Source organism: Babylonia areolata, chromosome 10, assembly GCF_041734735.1.
Source record: "Babylonia areolata isolate BAREFJ2019XMU chromosome 10, ASM4173473v1, whole genome shotgun sequence".
In the NCBI taxonomy this organism is placed as follows: Eukaryota; Metazoa; Mollusca; class Gastropoda; order Neogastropoda; family Buccinidae; genus Babylonia; species Babylonia areolata.
Window position 1 is genome coordinate 4135542 of NC_134885.1, and position 20452 is coordinate 4155993.

Genomic DNA, 20452 nt, shown 5'->3' on the forward strand with positions numbered 1-20452 from the left:
AGAAGAGATCGGTAGACTCACTGAGTCACTATAGTGGACCATTTGTAGTAGTAGTAGTAGTAGTAGTAGTAAAGGAGTTGTAGTAGCAATATGTTACGGACAAAAACAAGTTTTGAAGCTTATAAACAGTCCCTTCTTTAATCTCATGACACATTCTGTTACAGACTTTGGTAAAGGTTCGACGCCTTCACTAACATTTTATTTATTCATCAAACTCTAAAAATAGTCAAAAATTTTGTAGAATTGTCCAGTTGATTCTTGAACGAGTTAGTTGGTGGTGCTTGTTTTAAATGCAGTGGCAGTTGATTCCATACATCCGTAAATTGGTTACTGGAGCAAAGCTTTCTTGTATTAGTATTTGAACGTTGTGCAAAAAATTTCCATCAGTATTTCTTGTAGAACTGTATTGAGGTGCAGAGAAGAACTGATCTCAAGATACATCAACATGACCATTGAAAAGCTTATATGTCTCAATGAGATCACCACGTATCCTTCTACCCTTAAGGGAAAATAATTTTAGTTAATCGATCATTATAAAACATGAACCTATACATTCATGTACAAGCTTTATGGCCCTTCTCTGTACCCTCTCAATTGCAATCGATTGTCCTTCAGATGAGGACACCATATATTATTTCCATACTCCAAGTGAGATCACACAAGAGCTTTATATAGTTTTGCAAAAAACATCACGGTCAAGATCGATAATTAAAAGTTCTTTTGATTATTCCAATCATTTGATTTGCTTTATTTATGCAGTTATGAATATGTAGGTCAAATGAAAGATTACTATCAAAAGTGACTCCTATGTCTTTTTCATTGTCACTTGATTTTATTATGTTTGTAGTGTTATTAAGTTGCATAGTATATGTTTTTCTTCTGCCAACATGCATCACTTTACATTTGTCCACATTGAAATACAGATTCCATTTCTCTGTCCAAGAATGAGTTTGTCTAGATCTTGCTGCAGGATGCTGCTGTTGCATGTGTTATCATATATTTTGGTATCATATATCAGCAAAGGTTTTACAAAAATTACAAAAATGATTTTACACTGTCTGGAAGGTCATTAATAAAACTAGAAAAAAAAGTACTGGTCTAGAATACTTCCTTGTGGTGTTCCACTACGAACGTCAGCCTCAGAGGAGTACTCATCCCCAACTCTGACTTTCTGGGTTCTTCCTGTCAGAAAATCTCTTGTCCATTTGTGTAAACTACTGACTATACCATAAGCTTCTAGTTTCTTTAACACTCTTTCATGTGGTACACTGTCGAAGGCTTTACGAAAATCTAAGTAAATTATGTTGAATGGGTCACCTTTGTCTTACAGGTAACTTAGTAATTTCATCCATCACCTCCACAAGCCGTGTGACACAAAACCTTTTATGTCTAAACCCATGTTGGCACTTAGCATACAGATTATTTGTATCTATATATGTGTGAAATAATGGCATCCCTTACAAAGGATCTAGAATTTTGCATGTGATACAAGTTAGACTTACTGGTCGATAGTTTCCTGGCTCAGACTAAGACCCTTTCTTAAAAATGCTGTGACATCAGCTTTTTTTTTCTTCCAATTATATAGAGGGCAATACAAGTCTTATTGTTTTCAGACCTTTAACTCACAAAGACTATATCGGCATCATAGAAATTCGGACCTTGTTAACAGTTTCAGTATGGTGGTCTTATGTATTTCTGTTCACGTTGAAGAAAGAGTCACCAAAAAATGCTCAACATGCACCACCCAGCAAAGAGTTTATATGACCTCAACCAGATCATTCGATCCCGACCCAAAGCTGGGGATGGACTTTTTGACCTCATGGGCAGGACACTATTGTTTCAGATGATGACCGCATAGTCATATTTTAAAATCTCAGTTTGTTGCACATGTGGTAAAGGGGGTGGAGTGGGGATTTTTGCTTTGACATTAAAAAAAAAGAAAGAAAAAAAAAAGACTTCACTATATCCCGCTTAAAAAACAAAGAATGTGCAAGATCATATACCAAAACGTTATTTTCCCCGCTTTTCTTTGCCTCGAGTCGTGTTTTGTTTTTGTTGTTGATTTTGGTTTTGTTTGTTGTTTGGTTGGTTGTTGTATTTTGGGGGTGGGGAGTGGGGGTGTAATATTCTTGAGTGGTGTGGTGTGTTCTCCCAACTCAAAGAAACATAAAACCGATAAAGCTGTTTGCCTTTTGATTCGATGAAGTCATGATCAGGGTTGACATGAACGATGTGGGATTTAAATCAACCAGCACACCAGCAATTGTTTACATTCCATGTCTCCTTACCAATCCAGCTTTTTATTTCTTGCAAGTGTAATGGTGGATGTTGACGATGTCAAGTGGAGCACAGTCGTATGGGGATTCAACTGGGGCAAATTTTGAAGGTAGACTTCGACCTAGTCCTCTAGGGGCCACCCCTCGGCCTCCTTTGAGACAGATGTATTCTCGAGTCCTTCAGAAATCATGTCAGTATTTTTGTTTTGTCGCATTATGTCAGACCCAGTTGAGCACTGTTGCCGTGCTGGCCAGTTTTCCAAGAGCACGAAACGGACATGAGTGAATGCGTTTCCCTGCCTGCTCCACCAGTCCTAAGCTGTTATTCCGTTTGCTTTTAACCCTCACTGTGCTGCCTGATCAATATCCATACGCCTAAAATTGAAAATACGATAATAGATATACACCTTTCATTGTAAAAATTGTTAAAAAGTACTTTGAAACAGAATTTCATCATGAACAGATAATTTATCAGAATATGATGAAATGTGCACATCTCTGATCGAAATCAGGAACAGGACTCTCACATAGTAGGAAATACTTATTCTCTGATGGTATCATATTTTGGTTTTGTATTATTCACAAAATAAGCATTATTTCGTTTGGGGAATGACCTCTCTCTCTCTCTCTCTCTCTCTCTCTCTCTCTCTCTCTCTCTCTCTCTCTCTCTCTGTGTCTCTCTCTGTCTCTGTGTCTGTCTCGCTCTCTCTCTGTGTCTGTCTCACAGTCACATGCACACAGTCAAACAAAACAGCACACACGCACACACACACACAGCACACACACACACACACAGAGACACACTCACACACACATACACACACTCAAACACACACACACACACACACACACACACAGAGTGACACACACAACACATTGATGCATGCAAACAGTACTAATTATGTATACATCAAAGATTTAAGTAACATTGTACAGCTATGTGGGTATGGGAGGGGAAACAAGGATGGATTGTACTCTACCAAGTTAGTCACAAAATTTCCCTTTCCAGTTTGTCTTTTTACGCATTTGGTGCTGTCTTATTTTGATTTGATTTTAAACATTCATTAGAATGCTCAGTATGTTACACAGGGCAAGATCACTTTTGTTTTGTAAATAGAAATGCTACAGGTATATTAATTAGGGCAGAGATAAGAGATAGATGATGAAATATTAGGTCACAATCAGACACTGTCTGACGTTTTTTCCTAGGTTAGCCCATAGGTTACTTGTGATTTCTGATATATAAATGTATGAATGTTTAGAGTGTTAGGTTACTCACCGGGAATCCATAGTACAGAACAATATAAACAGTGTATACTATATATATAGTGATTAAGCACTGCATAAAGACACTTGTAAAAGAGGAAACTTCCCCTGATAAGTATTTTTTTCAGTGAGGAAAGTAAATTGTCTACATTAGTACATGTTCAAATACTGTAACACAGTGTAAGTGCTACAATAAATAATACCAAGAGTATACCTTATGTCATGTTTGGATTGAATTTATGTGGAAGTTGGAAGATGCATTAATTTGCATGTAAATATTGTAATGTGTTTAAGTAAACTGAAAATGTTTGAAAGTGTTGAGGTCTGCTGGTAATAAGTCAGTGAATGAATGTTGAGTTGTTGAGAGGATCAGATCCATGAACTGTGAAGAAAGCACTTGGACTGGCTTGGAGAGTGTCAGACTACCCTGCCCTCTTGCACCCCACCCCTCTCCCTCCAACCCTGAATCCTCCCAAGCTGTTCAGTTACTTTTTTTTTTTTTTTTTAATTAAATGTATGTTTCATTCAGCAGTTGGTCAGTAACAGAACAAACAGACTTGAAATTAGGAAAGTAAGAAACTCCATTTCACATATTTTGAGAAAATACAATTTTACAAAATGTGTAATTTATGTTAAAGATGAACTAAGTTAGCAAGACTATAAAGTTTATACACTTTGGGGGATAAAGAAGAAACATGCTAGTAAACAAACATGTATACACTTTACAATGAATAATACAAAGTATGCCACAAAAAGTTAAAAAGACAAATATATGAATGAATTTATATGTTTTATTGTTTATAAAGCAAGCTCTGACTCTGTTCGGCACATTGATTGAATTATCAGACACTTTGAATAATGCTTGAATGATTAGAATGAGGCAGTGCTTTGGATGCTGTCTTGGTGTCACCTTGTGAACAGAGTTACTCAGGACTTACATGAAGATAAAAGGTTTGACTGAGGGGGTTGGCTTTGGCTTTATCGCTGGCAGCATTGGAAAATCTTTGTATGCTAGTTTTGTTTTGTTTTGTTTTGTGCATGAATTAGAAATGATTTTGACTCCAGCATGAATCAAGAATGCATATTTGACTTTTTTTTTTTTTTTATCATGCGTTTGATGATTGATTTCTCAGGTGTTTTTTTTAGGGCAGCTATATTTTCTGGACTAGTTTTGCTATTGTGTGTCAAACTGATTTTTCTGTGGCAAATAAAGAATACCTGATGAAAAATTAGTCAGGTCTGTGAGCTCTCTCAATTAATGTGTCTCTCACTGAATAAGCCTTATCTGTAATTTGTAAACAAAGTGCATACAGTATTTTACAAGTTTGATGAAAGTATAGTCATCCTACATTATTTTTTAATTATGGCCCATGTCTGTAATGTTCATTTTCACTTTGCCGTTCTCATTTTCTCTATCTTTCTCTCTTTGTCATCCTCCTTCAGTCCTTATCCTCATGTTTTTTCTTCTGCTATTTTTGTCTTCAAATATGTTTTGTGGAAAGGAAGACAATGCATTTTACTTGGTTTGTAAGGCTACATTCTTACAGTCATATTTTGTAGAAAACAACAAACAAACAAAAAACATATTCCACGTATTTTACACAGTCAGCAGGTGAAAATGATATACCGGTAGTACATGTGTACTCTGAACACAGTCATGATAAAATAAGGCCTGCTCCCAGAAAAAGAGAAGAAAAAAGTTTGCATCTTTGAAAAGATTCCTGTATTGCAAACATGCTTGACATTGCAGTTGCTGTGTTAACAGCCTTGGTTGACTTTCTGCTTTGCTGGCTTTGCATCAAATGACAGACACATGATAGTCTGTACATCAACAGTTATATTAAATTAAAATTTTATATATCTTTGTATATCAACAGTTATACTAAAGTATATCTTCATATAAATTGTTTCTCATTTGATAACTGGTTTTATTTGTTGATTAAAAGAAAATGAAGTGGCTTAAAATGTTGTTTTTGTTGTTGTTGATAGTTCACTTAGTTGTTGAACTATTAGGAAGCTTGCATCCTGCAATGTTGATGAAATCTTTCCTGAATGTTAGATATTACACTCCCTCCCCCCCTCCCCCCACCCCACCCTCTGCCACCCCAACCTGAATCCCCTCCCCCCCCCCCCCCCCACCATCCCCCCACATGATGTTCAGTTCTACTCTGTTCCTGCAGACCACAACGGCGACCACCACAACAAGCAAGCAGCACACACCCCCCACACCAAATCAGCCTCACAGTCCCACGACGGCGTGCCGAACAGAATGACTTTGAAAGGCGTTGCCAAGGGCAACGGTGTGGACAAGAGCAGTGACTACGGTGATGGAGGGGCAGACACTGGCAGCAGCACCAGGTCCTTCATTCTCCTGGGGCTGATCTTCCTCATGGCGCTCGTCGGGCTGCTGGTGGTCTACAGATCCTTCCCCAAGCTGGACGAGTGAGTGGGGCCAGGGGCCTGGTCTGGGCATTGGGTGTCCTTATCCTTATTTTGTATGGTGTGATAGTCGGTCGTGTCTGTGATCAGTATAACTGCAGTGAAGGCAGCTGCTTCCCTGACTATCTGTACTTACCGTTGTATGGTATGATAGTCGGTCATGTCTGTGATCAGTACTTACCTTTATATTTTATGGTATGATAGTCGGTCATGTCTGTGATCAGTACTTACCGTTATATTGTATGGTATGATAGTCGGTCATGTCTGTGATCAGTGCTTACCGTTATATTGTATGGTGTGATAGTCGGTCATGTCTGTGATCAGTACTTACCGTTATATTGTATGGTGTGATAGTCGGTCATGTCTGTGATCAGTACTTACCATTATATTGTATAGTATGATAGTCGGTCATGTCTGTGATCAGTACTTACCGTTATATTGTGTGGTATGATAGTTGGTCATGTCTGTGATCAGTACTTACCATTATATTGTATGGTATGATAGTCGGTCATGTCTGTGATCAGTACTTACCGTTATATTGTATATATTGTATGGTATGATAGTCGGTCATGTCTGTTATCAGTACTTACCATTATACTGTATGGTATGATAGTCGGTCATGTCTGTGATCAGTACTTACCATTATATTGTATGGTATGCTTGGCAGATGTGGTGTAGCGTATATGGTTTGTCCGAGCGCAGTGACGCCTCCTTGAGCAACTGAAACTGAAACTGTATGGTATGATAGTTGGTCATGTCTGTGATCAGTACTTACCATTATATTGTATGGTATGATAGTCGGTCATGTCTGTGATCAGTACTTACCATTATATTGTATGGTATGATAGTCGGTCATGTCTGTGATCTGTACTTACCGTTATATTGTATGGTATGATAGTTGGTCATGTCTGTGATCAGTACTTACCTTTATATTGTATGGTGTGATAGTCGGTCATGTCTGTGATCTGTACTTACCATTATATTGTATGGTATGATAGTCAGTCATGTCTGTGATCAGTACTTACCATTATATTGTATATATTGTATGGTATGATAGTCGGTCATGTCTGTGATCAGTACTTACCGTTATATTGTATATATTGTATGGTATGATAGTCGGTCATGTCTATTATCAGTACTTACCATTATACTGTATGGTATGATAGTCGGTCATGTCTGTGATCAGTACTTACCATTATATTGTATGGTATGATAGTCGGTCATGTCTGTGATCAGTACTTACCGTTATATTGTATGGTGTGATAGTCGGTCATGTCTGTGATCAGTACTTACCGTTATATTGTATGGTGTGATAGTCGGTCATGTCTGTGATCAGTACTTACCATTATATTGTATGGTGTGATAGTCGGTCATGTCTGTGATCAGTACTTACCATTATATTGTATGGTGTGATAGTCGGTCATGTCTGTGATCAGTACTTACCGTTATATTGTATGGTATGATAGTCGGTCATGTCTGTGATCTGTACTTACTGTTATATTGTATGGTATGATAGTCGGTCATGTCTGTGCTCAGTACTTACCTTTATATTGTATGGTATGATAGTCGGTCATATCTGTGATCTGTACTTACCATTATATTGTATGGTATGATAGTCGGTCATGTCTGTGATCAGTACTTACCATTATATTGTATGGTATGATAGTCAGTCATGTCTGTGATCAGTACTTACCGTTATATTGTATGGTGAGATAGTCGGTCATGTCTGTGATCAGTACTTACCGTTATATTGTATGGTATGATAGTCGGTCATGTCTGTGATCAGTACTTACCGTTATATTGTATGGTATGATAGTCGGTCATGTCTGTGATCAGTACTTACCACTATATTGTATGGTATGATAGTCGGTCATGTCTGTGATCTGTACTTACCATTATATTGTATGGTATGATAGTCGGTCATGTCTGTGATCAGTACTTACCACTGTATTGTATGGTATGATAGTCGGTCATGTCTGTGATCAGTACTTACCATTATATTGTATAGTATGATAGTCGGTCATGTCTGTGATCAGTACTTACCATTATATTGTATGGTATGATAATAGTATGATAGTCGGTCATGTCTGTGATCAGTACTTACCACTATATTGTATGGTGTGATAGTTGGTCATGTCTGTGATCAGTACTTACCGTTATATTGTATGGTATGATAGTCGGTCATGTCTGTGATCAGTACTTACCATTATATTGTATGGTATGATAGTCGGTCATGTCTGTGATCAGTACTTACCATTATATTGTATGGTATGATAGTCGGTCATGTCTGTGATCAGTACTTACCACTATATTGTATGGTATGATAGTCGGTCATGTCTGTGATCAGTACTTACCACTATATTGTATGGTATGATAGTCGGTCATGTCTGTGATCAGTGCTTACCGTTATATTGTATGGTGTGATAGTCGGTCATGTCTGTGATCAGTACTTACCGTTATATTGTATGGTGTGATAGTCGGTCATGTCTGTGATCAGTACTTACCGTTATATTGTATGGTGTGATAGTCGGTCATGTCTGTGATCAGTACTTACCGTTATATTGTATGGTATGATAGTTGGTCATGTCTGTGATCATCAGAACAGTAATGGAGGCAACTATTGTCTCAACTATCTGGGCTAGAATCTGATAGTAGTGGAGAGTGTATTCATATTTGTATTTCTCCTTTTTTTGTCACAACAGATTTTCTCTGTGTGAAATGCGGGCTGCTTTCCCCAGGGAGAGTGAGTTGCTACACTGAGAGTGCCACCCAATTTTTAAATTTTTTTGTTTTTGTTTTTTTGTTTTTGTTTTTCCTATCAAAGTGGATTTTTCAACAGAAATTTGCCAGGAACAACCCTTTTGTTGCCATGGTTTCTTTTACACACGCTAAGTGCATGCTGCACATGGGACCTCAGTGTATCGTCTCATCCAAATGACTAGCCTCCAGACCACCACTCAGGGTCTAATGGAGGAGGAGAAAATATTGGCGGCTGAGCCGTGATTCATATCAGCGTGCTCAGATTCTCTCGCTTCCTAAGCAGACGCGTTACCTCAAGGCCATCACTCCACACTGCCCAAGTTACGTAAATCTTTGCTGTCTCGGCCAAGAGGGTTAAAGAACAGTCAGTGTTATGATGTTCCCAAAGGCCAACTCGTCCAGAAGGCTGCAGCACTAAGAGCCAGTGCAACCTTGCCTCCTGTTACGAGAGTCGTAGTTCTTCACAGAAAAAAACCCTAAGCTTTAAATGAATTCCCCCATTGCAGTGGAGAAACCAGTCATTATACAGCTGGCCTGTCTGTAATCTTGGATAAGTTAATGATGAATATTAACACATAAAGATCTTGACAGGCCTCTTGCTTTGTTAGTGTTGCATGTATTCATGACACAACGATTAATGTTTCAGTGGGCAGTATCTGTGTTTCAAATACCAGTACCTCAGATAATCATGACACAGTGACTGATATTTCATTGAGCAGTGTCTGTGTTCCAGAGATATGACACAATGATTAGTGTTTCAACTTTCATTGGGCAGTGTCTTTGTTCCAGAGATATGACACAATGATTAGTGTTTCAACTTTCATTGAGCAGTGTCTGTGTTCCAGAGATCCATGACACAATGATTAGTGTTTCAACTTTCATTGGGCAGTGTCTGTGTTCCAGAGATATGACACAATGATTAATGTTTCAACTTTCATTGAGCAGTGTCTGTGTTCCAGAGATATGACACAATGATTAGTGTTTCAACTTTCATTGGGCAGTGTCTGTGTTCCAGAGATCCATGACACAATGATTAGTGTTTCAACTTTCATTGAGCAGTGTCTGTGTTCCAGAGATATGACACAATGATTAGTGTTTCAACTTTCATTGGGCAGTGTCTTTGTTCCAGAGATCCATGACACCTTGATTAATATTTCACTGCACAGTACCTATCCAGAGATCCATGACACCTTGATTAATATTTCACTGCACAGTACCTATCCAGAGACCCATGACGCTGTGATTAATATTTCAATGTTCAGTACATATGTTTCAGAGATGAATACCAGTACATCAAAGTGCCCAGAAGTCTAGAGGACGCCAAGAACCTAGCCCGCGTGTTGTCCAGATACAAGGACAAATATTTCTACCAAGTTTTATTGGCCTTTTTTGTCACATACATCTTGTATCCTTTTCGTGTGCGATACTGATAAGGGCTGGATTCAGTTAGGGGGCCACTGATCTGTTTCATGGCTGGAAACCAAGTCATTTGTATTTGATTCTGTGGCGGGGGAGAATGGAAAAAATGTATCATGTAACACGCAGACAGCCTTCGTAGATTGTACAAAACAAAATGTCTGTAAGAGTGTTAACCTTCATAAATTGTACAAAACAAACTGTCTTTAAAGTACAGTGGTACTTACACATTAAAAAAAAAAAAAAAAAAAAAAAAAAAAAAAATTATCACAATAGAATTGATACTTGGTGTCAAGCTTCACAATTAACAGTAATTACTGACTGTTTAATGGACAAACAAAACCGCTTTCTGTTTTGGAATCTGTGTAAAGAAACCATACTTTTATTTTATAATAACTTTTTTTTTAATCACATAAAGGATCTCAAGGAATTTAATTTTTAGTGTTTTACTATTTAAGAATAATGTTAGACTCTCTTTTATATATGCATACATCTCTCTTCTTTGTTTAAGAATAATTTTGGTGTGGCTCTGCTCAGTTTTGCTTATGTCAGGCATCTTTGGCTTCTTTCAATTCATTAATTTGAGAAAATCAGAATGCTCCTTAACTTTTTTGCAGCTTGCAAACATTTGCTATACCAGGGTCAATATTTCTCAGCATAATCTCAGGCTTCCTGTACCCTTTCCTTTTAGCACTGCCGCTTGTATGTCTGGTGAGTACCTGTTTCACAAGCTGTGTTGTTCATGTTTTGTGCTGTGTGAAGGGATGTCACCCTGTATGTCTGGTGAGTACCTGTTTCACAAGCTGTGTTGTTCATGTTTTGTGCTGTGTGAAGGGATGTCACCCTGTATGTCTGGTGAGTACCTGTTTAACAGTGTTGTTCATGTTTTGTGCTGTGTGAAGAGATGTCACCCTGTATGTCTGGTGAGTACCTGTTTCACAAGCTGTGTTGTTCATGTTAGTTTTGTGCTGTGTGAAGAGATGTCACCCTGTATGTCTGGTGAGTACCTGTTTAACAGTGTTGTTCATGTTTTGTGCTGTGTGAAGAGATGTCACCCTGTATGTCTGGTGAGTACCTGTTTAACAGTGTTGTTCATGTTTTGTGCTGTGTGAAGAGATGTCACCCTGTATGTCTGGTGAGTACCTGTTTAACAGTGTTGTTCATGTTTTGTGCTGTGTGAAGGTATGCAACCCTGTATGTCTGGTGAGTACCTGGTTCACAAGCTGTCTTGTTAGGTTTTGTGCGGTGTGGAGAGATGTCACACTGTTGTTTGGGTTAGGGTGGAAGTGGAGGGGAAAGGTTGGGGGAGAGGTGGTGGAAGGAGTAACAGGATGGACATGTAATACTGCAGGCTTGTGTCACCAATGTTGGAGAACATTGCTTCCAGCCAAACATGGAGAATGATTTTTTGTGTGTGTGTGTGTTGTTGTTGTCAAGTCTGCTATTTACACAGTCTGTCTTGTTTCTCAGTGTGCATGTCCTGTGAGACTGTACGTATGTGAGACAGCGAGCTTTTGTTGGATTGGTTGATATTGATACTTAAACGGATGCTTATATAGTGCCTATCCTTGGTAGGAAACCAAAAACTTGCAAGCATTGTTTTGTACAAACATGGGGTCATTTGTTCAACAGGTTGCCTACATAAGCAGAGCAGACTGAATGCTGTCTTCTGGCTTTCATCATTCATTTTGTGCCGTTCTATCAGGCTTCAGTCACACACACACACACACACACACACACACACTCACACACACATATAAAAATACACCGAAAGAACAAAGACTGTGTGATACTTGTAACAGTTTAGAAGATGAGATTCACCTTTTAGACAATTGTGTAAAGTACAATACTTACAGACACAGATTCCTAATCGATATATGTCGTCCAAATGCAAAGCCTAGTGAATTGATCCTTCTAACAGAAATACAGCCAAGGCTGGCGAAATTTGTTCATGAATGTTCCTCTTCTTAATATGCTCATGTGAATGTTTCATTGTGTCTTATAAACTTTAAGGTTTTATGACAATAAAAAGTATCCCATTCTATTCTATTCTGTTCACACACACACACACACACACACACACACACACACACACACACACACACACACACAGAGTGACACATATTATTTTTCTACATTTTGTTGGGTTAGATACTTTTTTGTAATTTATTTCCAGGCTTTAATTGTGTGTGTGTGTGTGTGTGTGGTGTTGTTGCAGTGTTCAGGTATAGGGGCGTCTCTGTGCTACCTTCTGTCTTTCATGATCAGCCACAGACTGGTGGAGAAGTACATTCCAGAACGCATCGCTCAGTGGCAGCAGCAGGTAAAAACGCTCAGGCTCTAACCCGTCTTGTGTCTTTCACATTCTGTATTTTGACACTTTGGGGTTTTTTTTCCCCTCATTTTTGTGGTTTTTGTTGTTGTTGTTTTTTCTTATTCACAATAAATTTTGTGATTTTGTTGTTCAAGCTTTCTTCCTCCACTGGTTGTTTTTCTGTCTGTCGGCTGCAAGGTGATGCCGACACATGCGCATCCATTCACTTCAGCACACAACGCATCGTACAGTCTGATGTGTGTAGAGTGGGCAGTTTGCCTGTTCCCTCCTTCTTTGCTATGTTAAACTCGTTTTAAAGTAGTGTTTTGCCATATCCTTGTTGAACAGTGTTCTGACCCCCAGTGCCCCCGCCTCCCTCACCTTTCCTCCCCGCCCCCGCCCCCACCCTTCTGGTCCCTTTGTGATTTATGATGCTGCAGGTGGACCACTTGCTGGACTAATCCTCTTTCTCCTTTTATGGTGCTTTAATACACATCATTACTGTTCCAAATGGAATTTACATGAATTTGAAATCTAAATATATCTATCTATATAAATATATAGATAAATATATATATATTGTACTGTATTATTGTATTTCTCTTTTTGTCACAACAGATTTCTTTGTGTGAAATTCGGGCTGCTCTCCCCAGGGAGAGTGCGTCGCTACACTACAGTGCCACCTGCCATTTAAAAATTTTTTTTCCTGCATGCTGCTTTGTTTGTTTTTCCTATCGATGTGGATTTTTCTACAGAATTTTGCCAGGAACAACCCTTTTGTTGCCGTGGGTTCTTTTACATGCGCTAAGTGCATGCTGCTCACGGGTCCTGGGTTTATTGTCTCGTCCGATTGCTAGTGCCCAGACCACTACTCAAGGTCTAGTGGAGGAGGTGAAAATATCGGCGGCTGAGCCATGATTTGAACTAGCGCGCTCAGATTTTCTCGCTTCCTAGGTGGACACGTTACCTCTAGGCCATCACTCCACACACACAGATATATATATATATATATATGTGTATTTGTGTGTGTGTGTGAACCAGCGCGCTCAGATTTTCTCGCTTCCTAGGTGGACGCGTTACCTCTAGGCCATCACTCCACACACACACACACACATATATATATATATGTGTATTTGTGTGTGTGTGTGTGTGTGTGTGTCATACACACAAGGCCTGACTGCTGGTGAGGCATCTGTCAACCAGGTGTGGTGTAGCATATATATATATTTTTACATATATGTAGATACGTTCGTTCAGATGCAGAATTTCCTTCTTGAGAAACTGAAACACGGGAATTCGAACCTCAACCCCCTCTGTCTTCACATTTGTCTCCCCGCCTTTTGTGGTGCTTCAGGTGGATCACCACCGGGACCACCTGCTGAACTACATCCTGTTCCTGCGCATCACCCCCTTCCTGCCCAACTGGTTCATCAACATCGTGTCTCCTGTCATCAACGTGCCCCTCTTGCCGTTCTTCATCGGCACCGTCCTAGGTGAGAACACAGCGCAGGGAGGGGCAGGCTTCGTACCTGTAGGTTGTAAAACTTGGCGTTTGAATGTGTAAAACAAATAAAAATGGCCAGCCTTTTTTTAAGTCCTGAAAAGTCCGTTTGTAAAACTTGTTGTTTTGATTTGTAAAACAGATAAAATGAAATGCTTTTTTTTTTTTTTAAGTCCTGAAAAGTCAAGTTGTAAAACTTGTTGTTTTAATTTGTAAAACAGATAAAATGACTTGCCTTTTTTTAAGTCCTGAAAAGTCAAGTTGTAAAACTTGTTTAAATTTGTAATGCCTTTGTGTTTTTTTTTAAGTCCTGAAAAGTCAGATTGTAAAACTTGTTGTTTTCATTTGTAAAACAGATCCATGACATACCTTTTGTTTTAATCTGAAAACGGATAAGTGACAAGTCCTGAAAATGTAACGAAGAAAATTTCTGGACCTGCACATTGGGGTATTTTTGAGAAGTACGTCCTTTCTGCAGCTCATGATAGAATTCTTTGCACGCCCAACTTCAAGAGAGAGAAACACGGCGGCTCTGGTTCTCTGGATCTGGATTTATACGTTGCAGGAGCCAGTATTGGTTATTGGTTGTGTCTTTGTAAAGAAGGTACATGTACTCTGTTCCATACACTGTATTCTGGGCTCTGCATCTCATCTGTGTGTTCGTGCGTGTGTGTGTGTGTCTTTGCTGTTGTTTGGTTTGTGTGAATGCCATGCTTTGAGGTGTTTGAAGGCACAAGTGATATATATAGAGAGAGAGGAATGTACAGTGATTGTTATTATTGGAGAGTAACACACAGGTGTTGTTGAGACATGTTGTGTCAGTGTGGCTGACAAAAGAAGCATGGTTGTGTCCCTTGCCACACAGGTGTGGGCCCGCCGTCCTTCGTGATGATCCAGGCGGGCACCACACTGCACAAGCTGACGTCCTACGGGGAGCCCTTCACCTGGAGCTACTTTGGTCTGCTGGCCGTCTTCGCCGTGCTCTCCCTGCTGCCCGTCGTCTTCAAGGAGCGCCTGAAGAAGAAGCTGGAATAGCAGGAGGTGGGGAGGGGGGGTCTGCACGAGGGCTGGGTGCAGCGAGTGGGGGCCATTGTGATGAGCAGGAGGCGTGAGCATGTGGTGTGAGCTGGCTGCTCTGTGTGTGTGTGTGTGTGTGTGTGTGTGTGTGAAGGATGAGAAACACTGACAATAAATGAGTCGGCGTGAGAAGAAAACCAGCGTTCCTATATGCTTTTGAAGATAGCATGAGCGTGTGTGTGTGCATGTGCGTGTGTGTGTGTTGAAGTTTGTTAGAGTGTGTTCGCACGTGTGTTTATTTGTTCTCACATATATAGATAGGAGGGTTTCCAAATCATTTCTTTCTTCCCCCCCCCAGCAAATAACAGATCATTGTGTGTTTGACTATGACCCTGTGCACTTCAGAAGAAATCAAATCAAACTAAATCATGTGTATTGCGCACCAACCACAAGACCATGACTGTTTTTGAGTTCATTACACTGACTGAAATTTAATTCGTTGATCGCACAGGCTGACAAGCTCATTCATCTTCCACTGGTTCATACTGTTCACATCAGTTGGAAACAAAAGGTTTAGGCCCAGCAGAGGATGAGTCCAGTCTGCTTGGATAGAAAACTTTTCCCCAGTATTTCCTTTAACTGTCGTCTCCGCCACCTTCTTGATATTACCAAAGCAATGGAGTGGGCTGTACAAATTACCGTTTTTCCAATTTTGTATTTTGACAACACATAACGGATTTGTACCAAGATCATTTAAATTTTTTTATGTCACTGGAATGTTTGGAAAAAGCTTTGCTTTTTGTGGTCATGGCTACATGAATTTAGCTTTTTTTTTTTTTTCTTGGAGAACATCCGTATTTCAGTGAAGAAGATTGTGGCTGAGGAAGAGGCAAGTCTGAAAAAAGATGATGGGGTATACACACACTTTTTTTCCCCTTTTGTTCTTGTTTTGTGTTATGTTTTATTCTCTTTTATTTTTCTGTTTCTTTGTCTGCAGCTCATGTAACAATTGATGAAATAGCAATAAAAAAAAAATGTTAAAAAAGAGAGAGAAAAGACAGTCAAGCCAGCTTTAAGATAGTGCTTCCATGTCTGTTTATGATTATCATTTTTTTTTTAACTACACATACTTATGTTTTTTATTTTTTTTATTTTCAAGTTTTGGAAAGTAGTTGTGTTCCTTAAGCGTTTTTTTGTGTTTGTTTGTTTCAGTTTTTGGGTTTGTTGTTTTTTTTGTTGTTGTCCAGTACAAACTGAACAGAGATTAAAATTGAAATTTAGCAAAATCTGATAAGAATTAGTTATCAATGTGACAATAAATATAGTAAGGAATATTTGGAGAGCGGTATTGTTTGATAAGAAAATTAAGGAATAAAAAAAAAAATGACAGTCATGAATTTGGGAATTTAGGATTTAAGTTTCCTTGCATGAAAAGCAAGACACTATGCCTTCTCTTTTTGAAGATAAGTAATTTGCCTTCTTGGCATCATTATGAGTATTGGATCACTGATATGCTAGCATTTGGAATGAAAGCTTTTCACTTTACTTGGAAGTGAGAAATTTATCCTTTGAATGTGATGTTAAGTAAACCACATGTCTGTCTGTCTGTGCTCTGTGTCTGTATCGTTCTTTTAAACAGATAAGCATCAGTCAGATACGGAGTTCTGAGGAGCCGACTTTATGTGACTTCACAGAATGCTGTAAGTGTAACTAAAGAGATTAATCTGAACCATTTTTTACCATGAATTGTGTTGTGGAAATCCTGTTTCTGTGTGGATTGTTTGAAACCATGTGCCGTGTGAACAGAACCCAGATGAAATACACCAAAACGTAAGATGTTGTATTTGCTGCATTCACAGTGACGGTTTTGTGCTTAGAAAATCTTGAGACTGGAATTGGAACAGATGAATGCTAATAATGCTTCCTTTTATGAATTGTTTGTATAACTGCAAAGGGGATGGAAGAGCCAACGCACATGCGTGTGTACTGCGTGTGTATGCATGCACAGTGAGTTAGTCAACAATGCTTCCTTTTTTTTTTTTTTTTTTTTTTTACTCTAAGGAAGAGGAGAATATATTTAAATCAGTACACACTTGCTTTATACATACATTAAAGAAGGGTTACATATTGAGGTTAAGATCATTATGGACAAAGAGAGAGCCTATTTGAACACTGCTTTTCCCATTTTATGAATCATTAGCTTTGACAATTTCTCTCATGTTTGTGATCTGAATTTTGTCCCAGATGGGACGTAAGTGTTCCTAAAGGACACACGGAAGCTATGATGGGTTGATTAATTGTACTGTTAGGCATTTGATCTGTAAAAAAAAAAAAAAAAATCTTTGTTGTAACATGTATGCTTTTATTCTCATTTGTTGTTCCTTCTTTATGTTTGTCTCTTGTGGTGTTTGCCCTTTTGCAATGCAATGCAATGCAATGCAATGCAAAGCTTCAGAGGAAAGCAGAAGCAGTGCTGTTGCGGAATGTCATGGTTTATTCTGAGGCTGAATACACTGCAGCTTTCAGACCGTCAGGAATTTATTGACTTAACTCAACATTCCCAGATTGTCGGCATTCGTTCACAGATAGTTTCCCACGATGTGTGGCTTGAGAATGGTTCATTTATTGGTTTGTGGAGTGGGTAATTAGATGTATATTTTGTGCTCTTGTGATCAGGTAACTTTTCCCTTTTGTTTGAAACATGGTATTGTACTTATATATATATATATATATATATATATATATATATATATATATAAATTCTTTTTAGGTATGGATTTCAAATTTTCACTGTAACCTCTTATTCTATGAGCATTGCTTTTTTGTTTGTTTTTTTATCCTGCTCATTAGAGTTAGGGTAGTATAGTTAAATTGTGGAAAGTGTTTTGAGCGTTGTGGTGTGGTTGATGTCTGTGAAGTGTTTGGTTTGTGACGGTGTGTGTTGTGGTGTTCGTGGTGGTAGTGATGTGTGTGATGGTGTTCAGTGATTAGCGGTCATGTCTGACAGGCGATGTCGATGGTAAGAGTGTAGTGCTTGTGTGCCCCTCCCTCTGTACTCCCCCCCCCCCCTCCCCACCCATTCCACTGTTGTCTCCCCTGTTGATGTGGTGGGGGAGAGAACAGGTTGGTCAATAGTCAGTGTGTGTGTGTGTGTGTGTGTGTGTGTGTGTGTGCGCATCGTTGCAGATTTGCCCACACAATATATGCGCGTACGCACACACACACACACACACACACACACATGTACATGCATATAAACAAAATAATGTCTCGCACATGATTATACACACACACACACACACACACACATGTATACTCTCACACACACATGTACATGCATATAAACAAAATAATGTCTCACACACAGATACTCTCACACACACACACACACACACACACACACACACACACACACTGCGACTCGCATAGACACTCGCACATACTCTTACACACACTTAAACACACTTACACACACAGAGACACATACACACACACAGACACACACACACACACACACTCTCTCTCTCTCTCTCTCTCTCTCTATACAAAGAAAGGAGAGGAACACTGTGATCAGCTGACAATGTTTGATTTACTATGCATTTATGGTGCGTGGGACCAGTGAGGATATGAACAGTCCTCTGACCTTACCCCCCCCCCCCACCCCCCACCCCACCCCCACCCCCACCCCATCTCTCCCGGTTTTTTTTCTCTCTCTCTCTCTCTCTTTTTTTGTTATTGTGGTGGTTGTTGGTCTGGTAATTGTCATGCTTATGATGTGCCAAATCATCTGGTTAAAAGTGAAACAGTTTTTTTAGGAAATAGAAACAGTCTGGTAAGTGTTCTGCTGATATATGTGTGTGTGTGTGCCAAATCATCTGATTTCCCAGTCAGCCCTGGGGATTGTACAGGCTTTGTTAGGCTTCTATGCCTGATTGATGCAGGAAAAAAAAGATGCTGAAAATAAACTGTTTACTTGTGGACACATCCGGAAATACTGTGCAAGTTGGTCCTTTGCAGTTCATACTTACGTAGAAATATGAAAAGCTTTGTAATGAGATTTATTATTATTATTTTAATTTTTTTTTTTTTTTTTTTTTTTTTTTTTTTACGCCAGAGCAATGCTCAGGTGTTGGACTCCATGAAACGTCAGCTTGGTACTGAAGACCAACCATTTGTTTGTATTTGTATTTGTATTTCTTTTTATCACAACAGATTTCTCTGTGTGAAATTCGGGCTGCTCTTCCCGGGGAGAGCGCGTCGCTACACTACAGCGCCACCCTTTTTTTTTTTTGTATTTTTTCCTGCATGCAGTTTTATTTGTTTTTCCTATCGCAGTGGATTTTTCTACAGAATTTTGCCAGGAGCAACCCTTTTGTTGCCGTGGGTTCTTTTACGTGCACTAAGTGCATGCTGCACACGGAACCTCGGTTTATCGTCTCATCCGAATGAGCATCGTCGTACGAAAAACCAGAAGTTTGGTGTTTGGTTACCACATTGATTGAAAGGTTCCGCTCCCCCCTCTCCTGCCCCCTATCCCCTCCCCCCCCCCCACCTTCCCCCCACCAGCTGTACCATTGTAGCACATTATACAGTGAGTGAAATAGATATGGACAGCAGTTGTTATACTGTGTGTTACATTACAAATTGACAACAGGCTTGGTAGCAACACATGCATTTAGTCATATGTGTTGTTGTGTTTAAACCTTTATTTTGTCATTGATTCTGATTCTCAGAACAGTACATCTTTTTTTATGTGTTTGTTTGGTTGCTTCCTTTTTCTGTTGTTTTTTTTTTGGGGGGGGGTGGGGGGGGGGTTGTTTTGTTTTTTGGGTTTTTTTTTGCCAGGTGAGAAGGGGCTTTGGGAGAGTGGAGAGGTATAAAAAAAAATCTACACATCTAGAACAGTAACAAAAACAAAAAAATCAACACTGAAAAAAGAACAGTCAAAACAAAACAAAAAGAAAGAAGAAAAGAAAGCCCTCCCAAACACTGAAGAAAAAAAAAAAAAAGGCAAGGTGTGCAAACAGTCCTTTGATAGGAAGCCAAATCGTGAAGCAAACAATGTCTGCCAAAGAGTACTGACACAAGTTACTGTTGTCCACAGGTACCGATTCTGGAACAGGGTGTGCAGGTGACTTTGTCTGCTGTCTTGTGTCTGGCAGAGTCAGAAAACATGATGGCATGTCTTTCAGATATATATATGATTGTCAGTCGCGTCTGACTATCACCATTAGAACAGCAGAGGAGGCAACTGCTGTTCCGACTATTTGGGCTAGAATTTGATTATAGTGGAGAGTGTCTTGCCCATGCTACATCCCCACTCTCTCGGTCAAAAGGGTTTTAGGACAGTCAGTGTTGGGGATGGTTCCCAAAGGCCAACAAGCCACCTTGGGCTGCAGCACTAAGAGCCAGTGCAATTTTGACCCCTAGTTTGAGAGTCATAGTCCTGCACAAAAGACTAAA

General features: G+C 39.3%; 1 protein-coding gene across 2 annotated transcripts; it reads left to right on the plus strand.

The window, feature by feature from the left end:
• Window positions 1-2307: 2307 nt before the first annotated feature.
• Window positions 2308-18066, plus strand: LOC143286409 (transmembrane protein 41B-like). Of its 2 annotated transcripts, none has more exons than XM_076593967.1 (7): window positions 2308-2386; window positions 5723-5984; window positions 10018-10146; window positions 10775-10868; window positions 12376-12480; window positions 13826-13964; window positions 14838-18066. In XM_076593967.1, the coding sequence occupies exons 1-7, from the start codon at window positions 2326-2328 to the stop codon at window positions 15005-15007; spliced, it is 960 nt and encodes a 319-aa protein (XP_076450082.1). In that variant the 5' UTR covers window positions 2308-2325; the 3' UTR covers window positions 15008-18066. The 2 variants fall into 2 exon arrangements, with proteins under 2 accessions (XP_076450082.1, XP_076450083.1); XM_076593968.1 differs by having other exon boundaries at window positions 2336-2467.
• Window positions 18067-20452: the final 2386 nt, after the last annotated feature.

What these genes read in the sequence shown, in the direction of transcription:
- LOC143286409 (XM_076593967.1), top strand. Translation starts at nt 2,326, where the DNA reads ATGTTGACGATGTCAAGTGGAGCACAGTCGTATGGGGATTCAACTGGG. An exon ending in AACTGGGGCAAATTTTGAAG is followed by an intron (nt 2,387 to 5,722) that starts GTAGACTTCGAC and finishes CTGTTCCTGCAG; the next exon opens with ACCACAACGGCGACCACCAC. An exon ending in TTTTTTGTCACATACATCTT is followed by an intron (nt 10,147 to 10,774) that starts GTATCCTTTTCG and finishes ACTTTTTTGCAG; the next exon opens with CTTGCAAACATTTGCTATAC.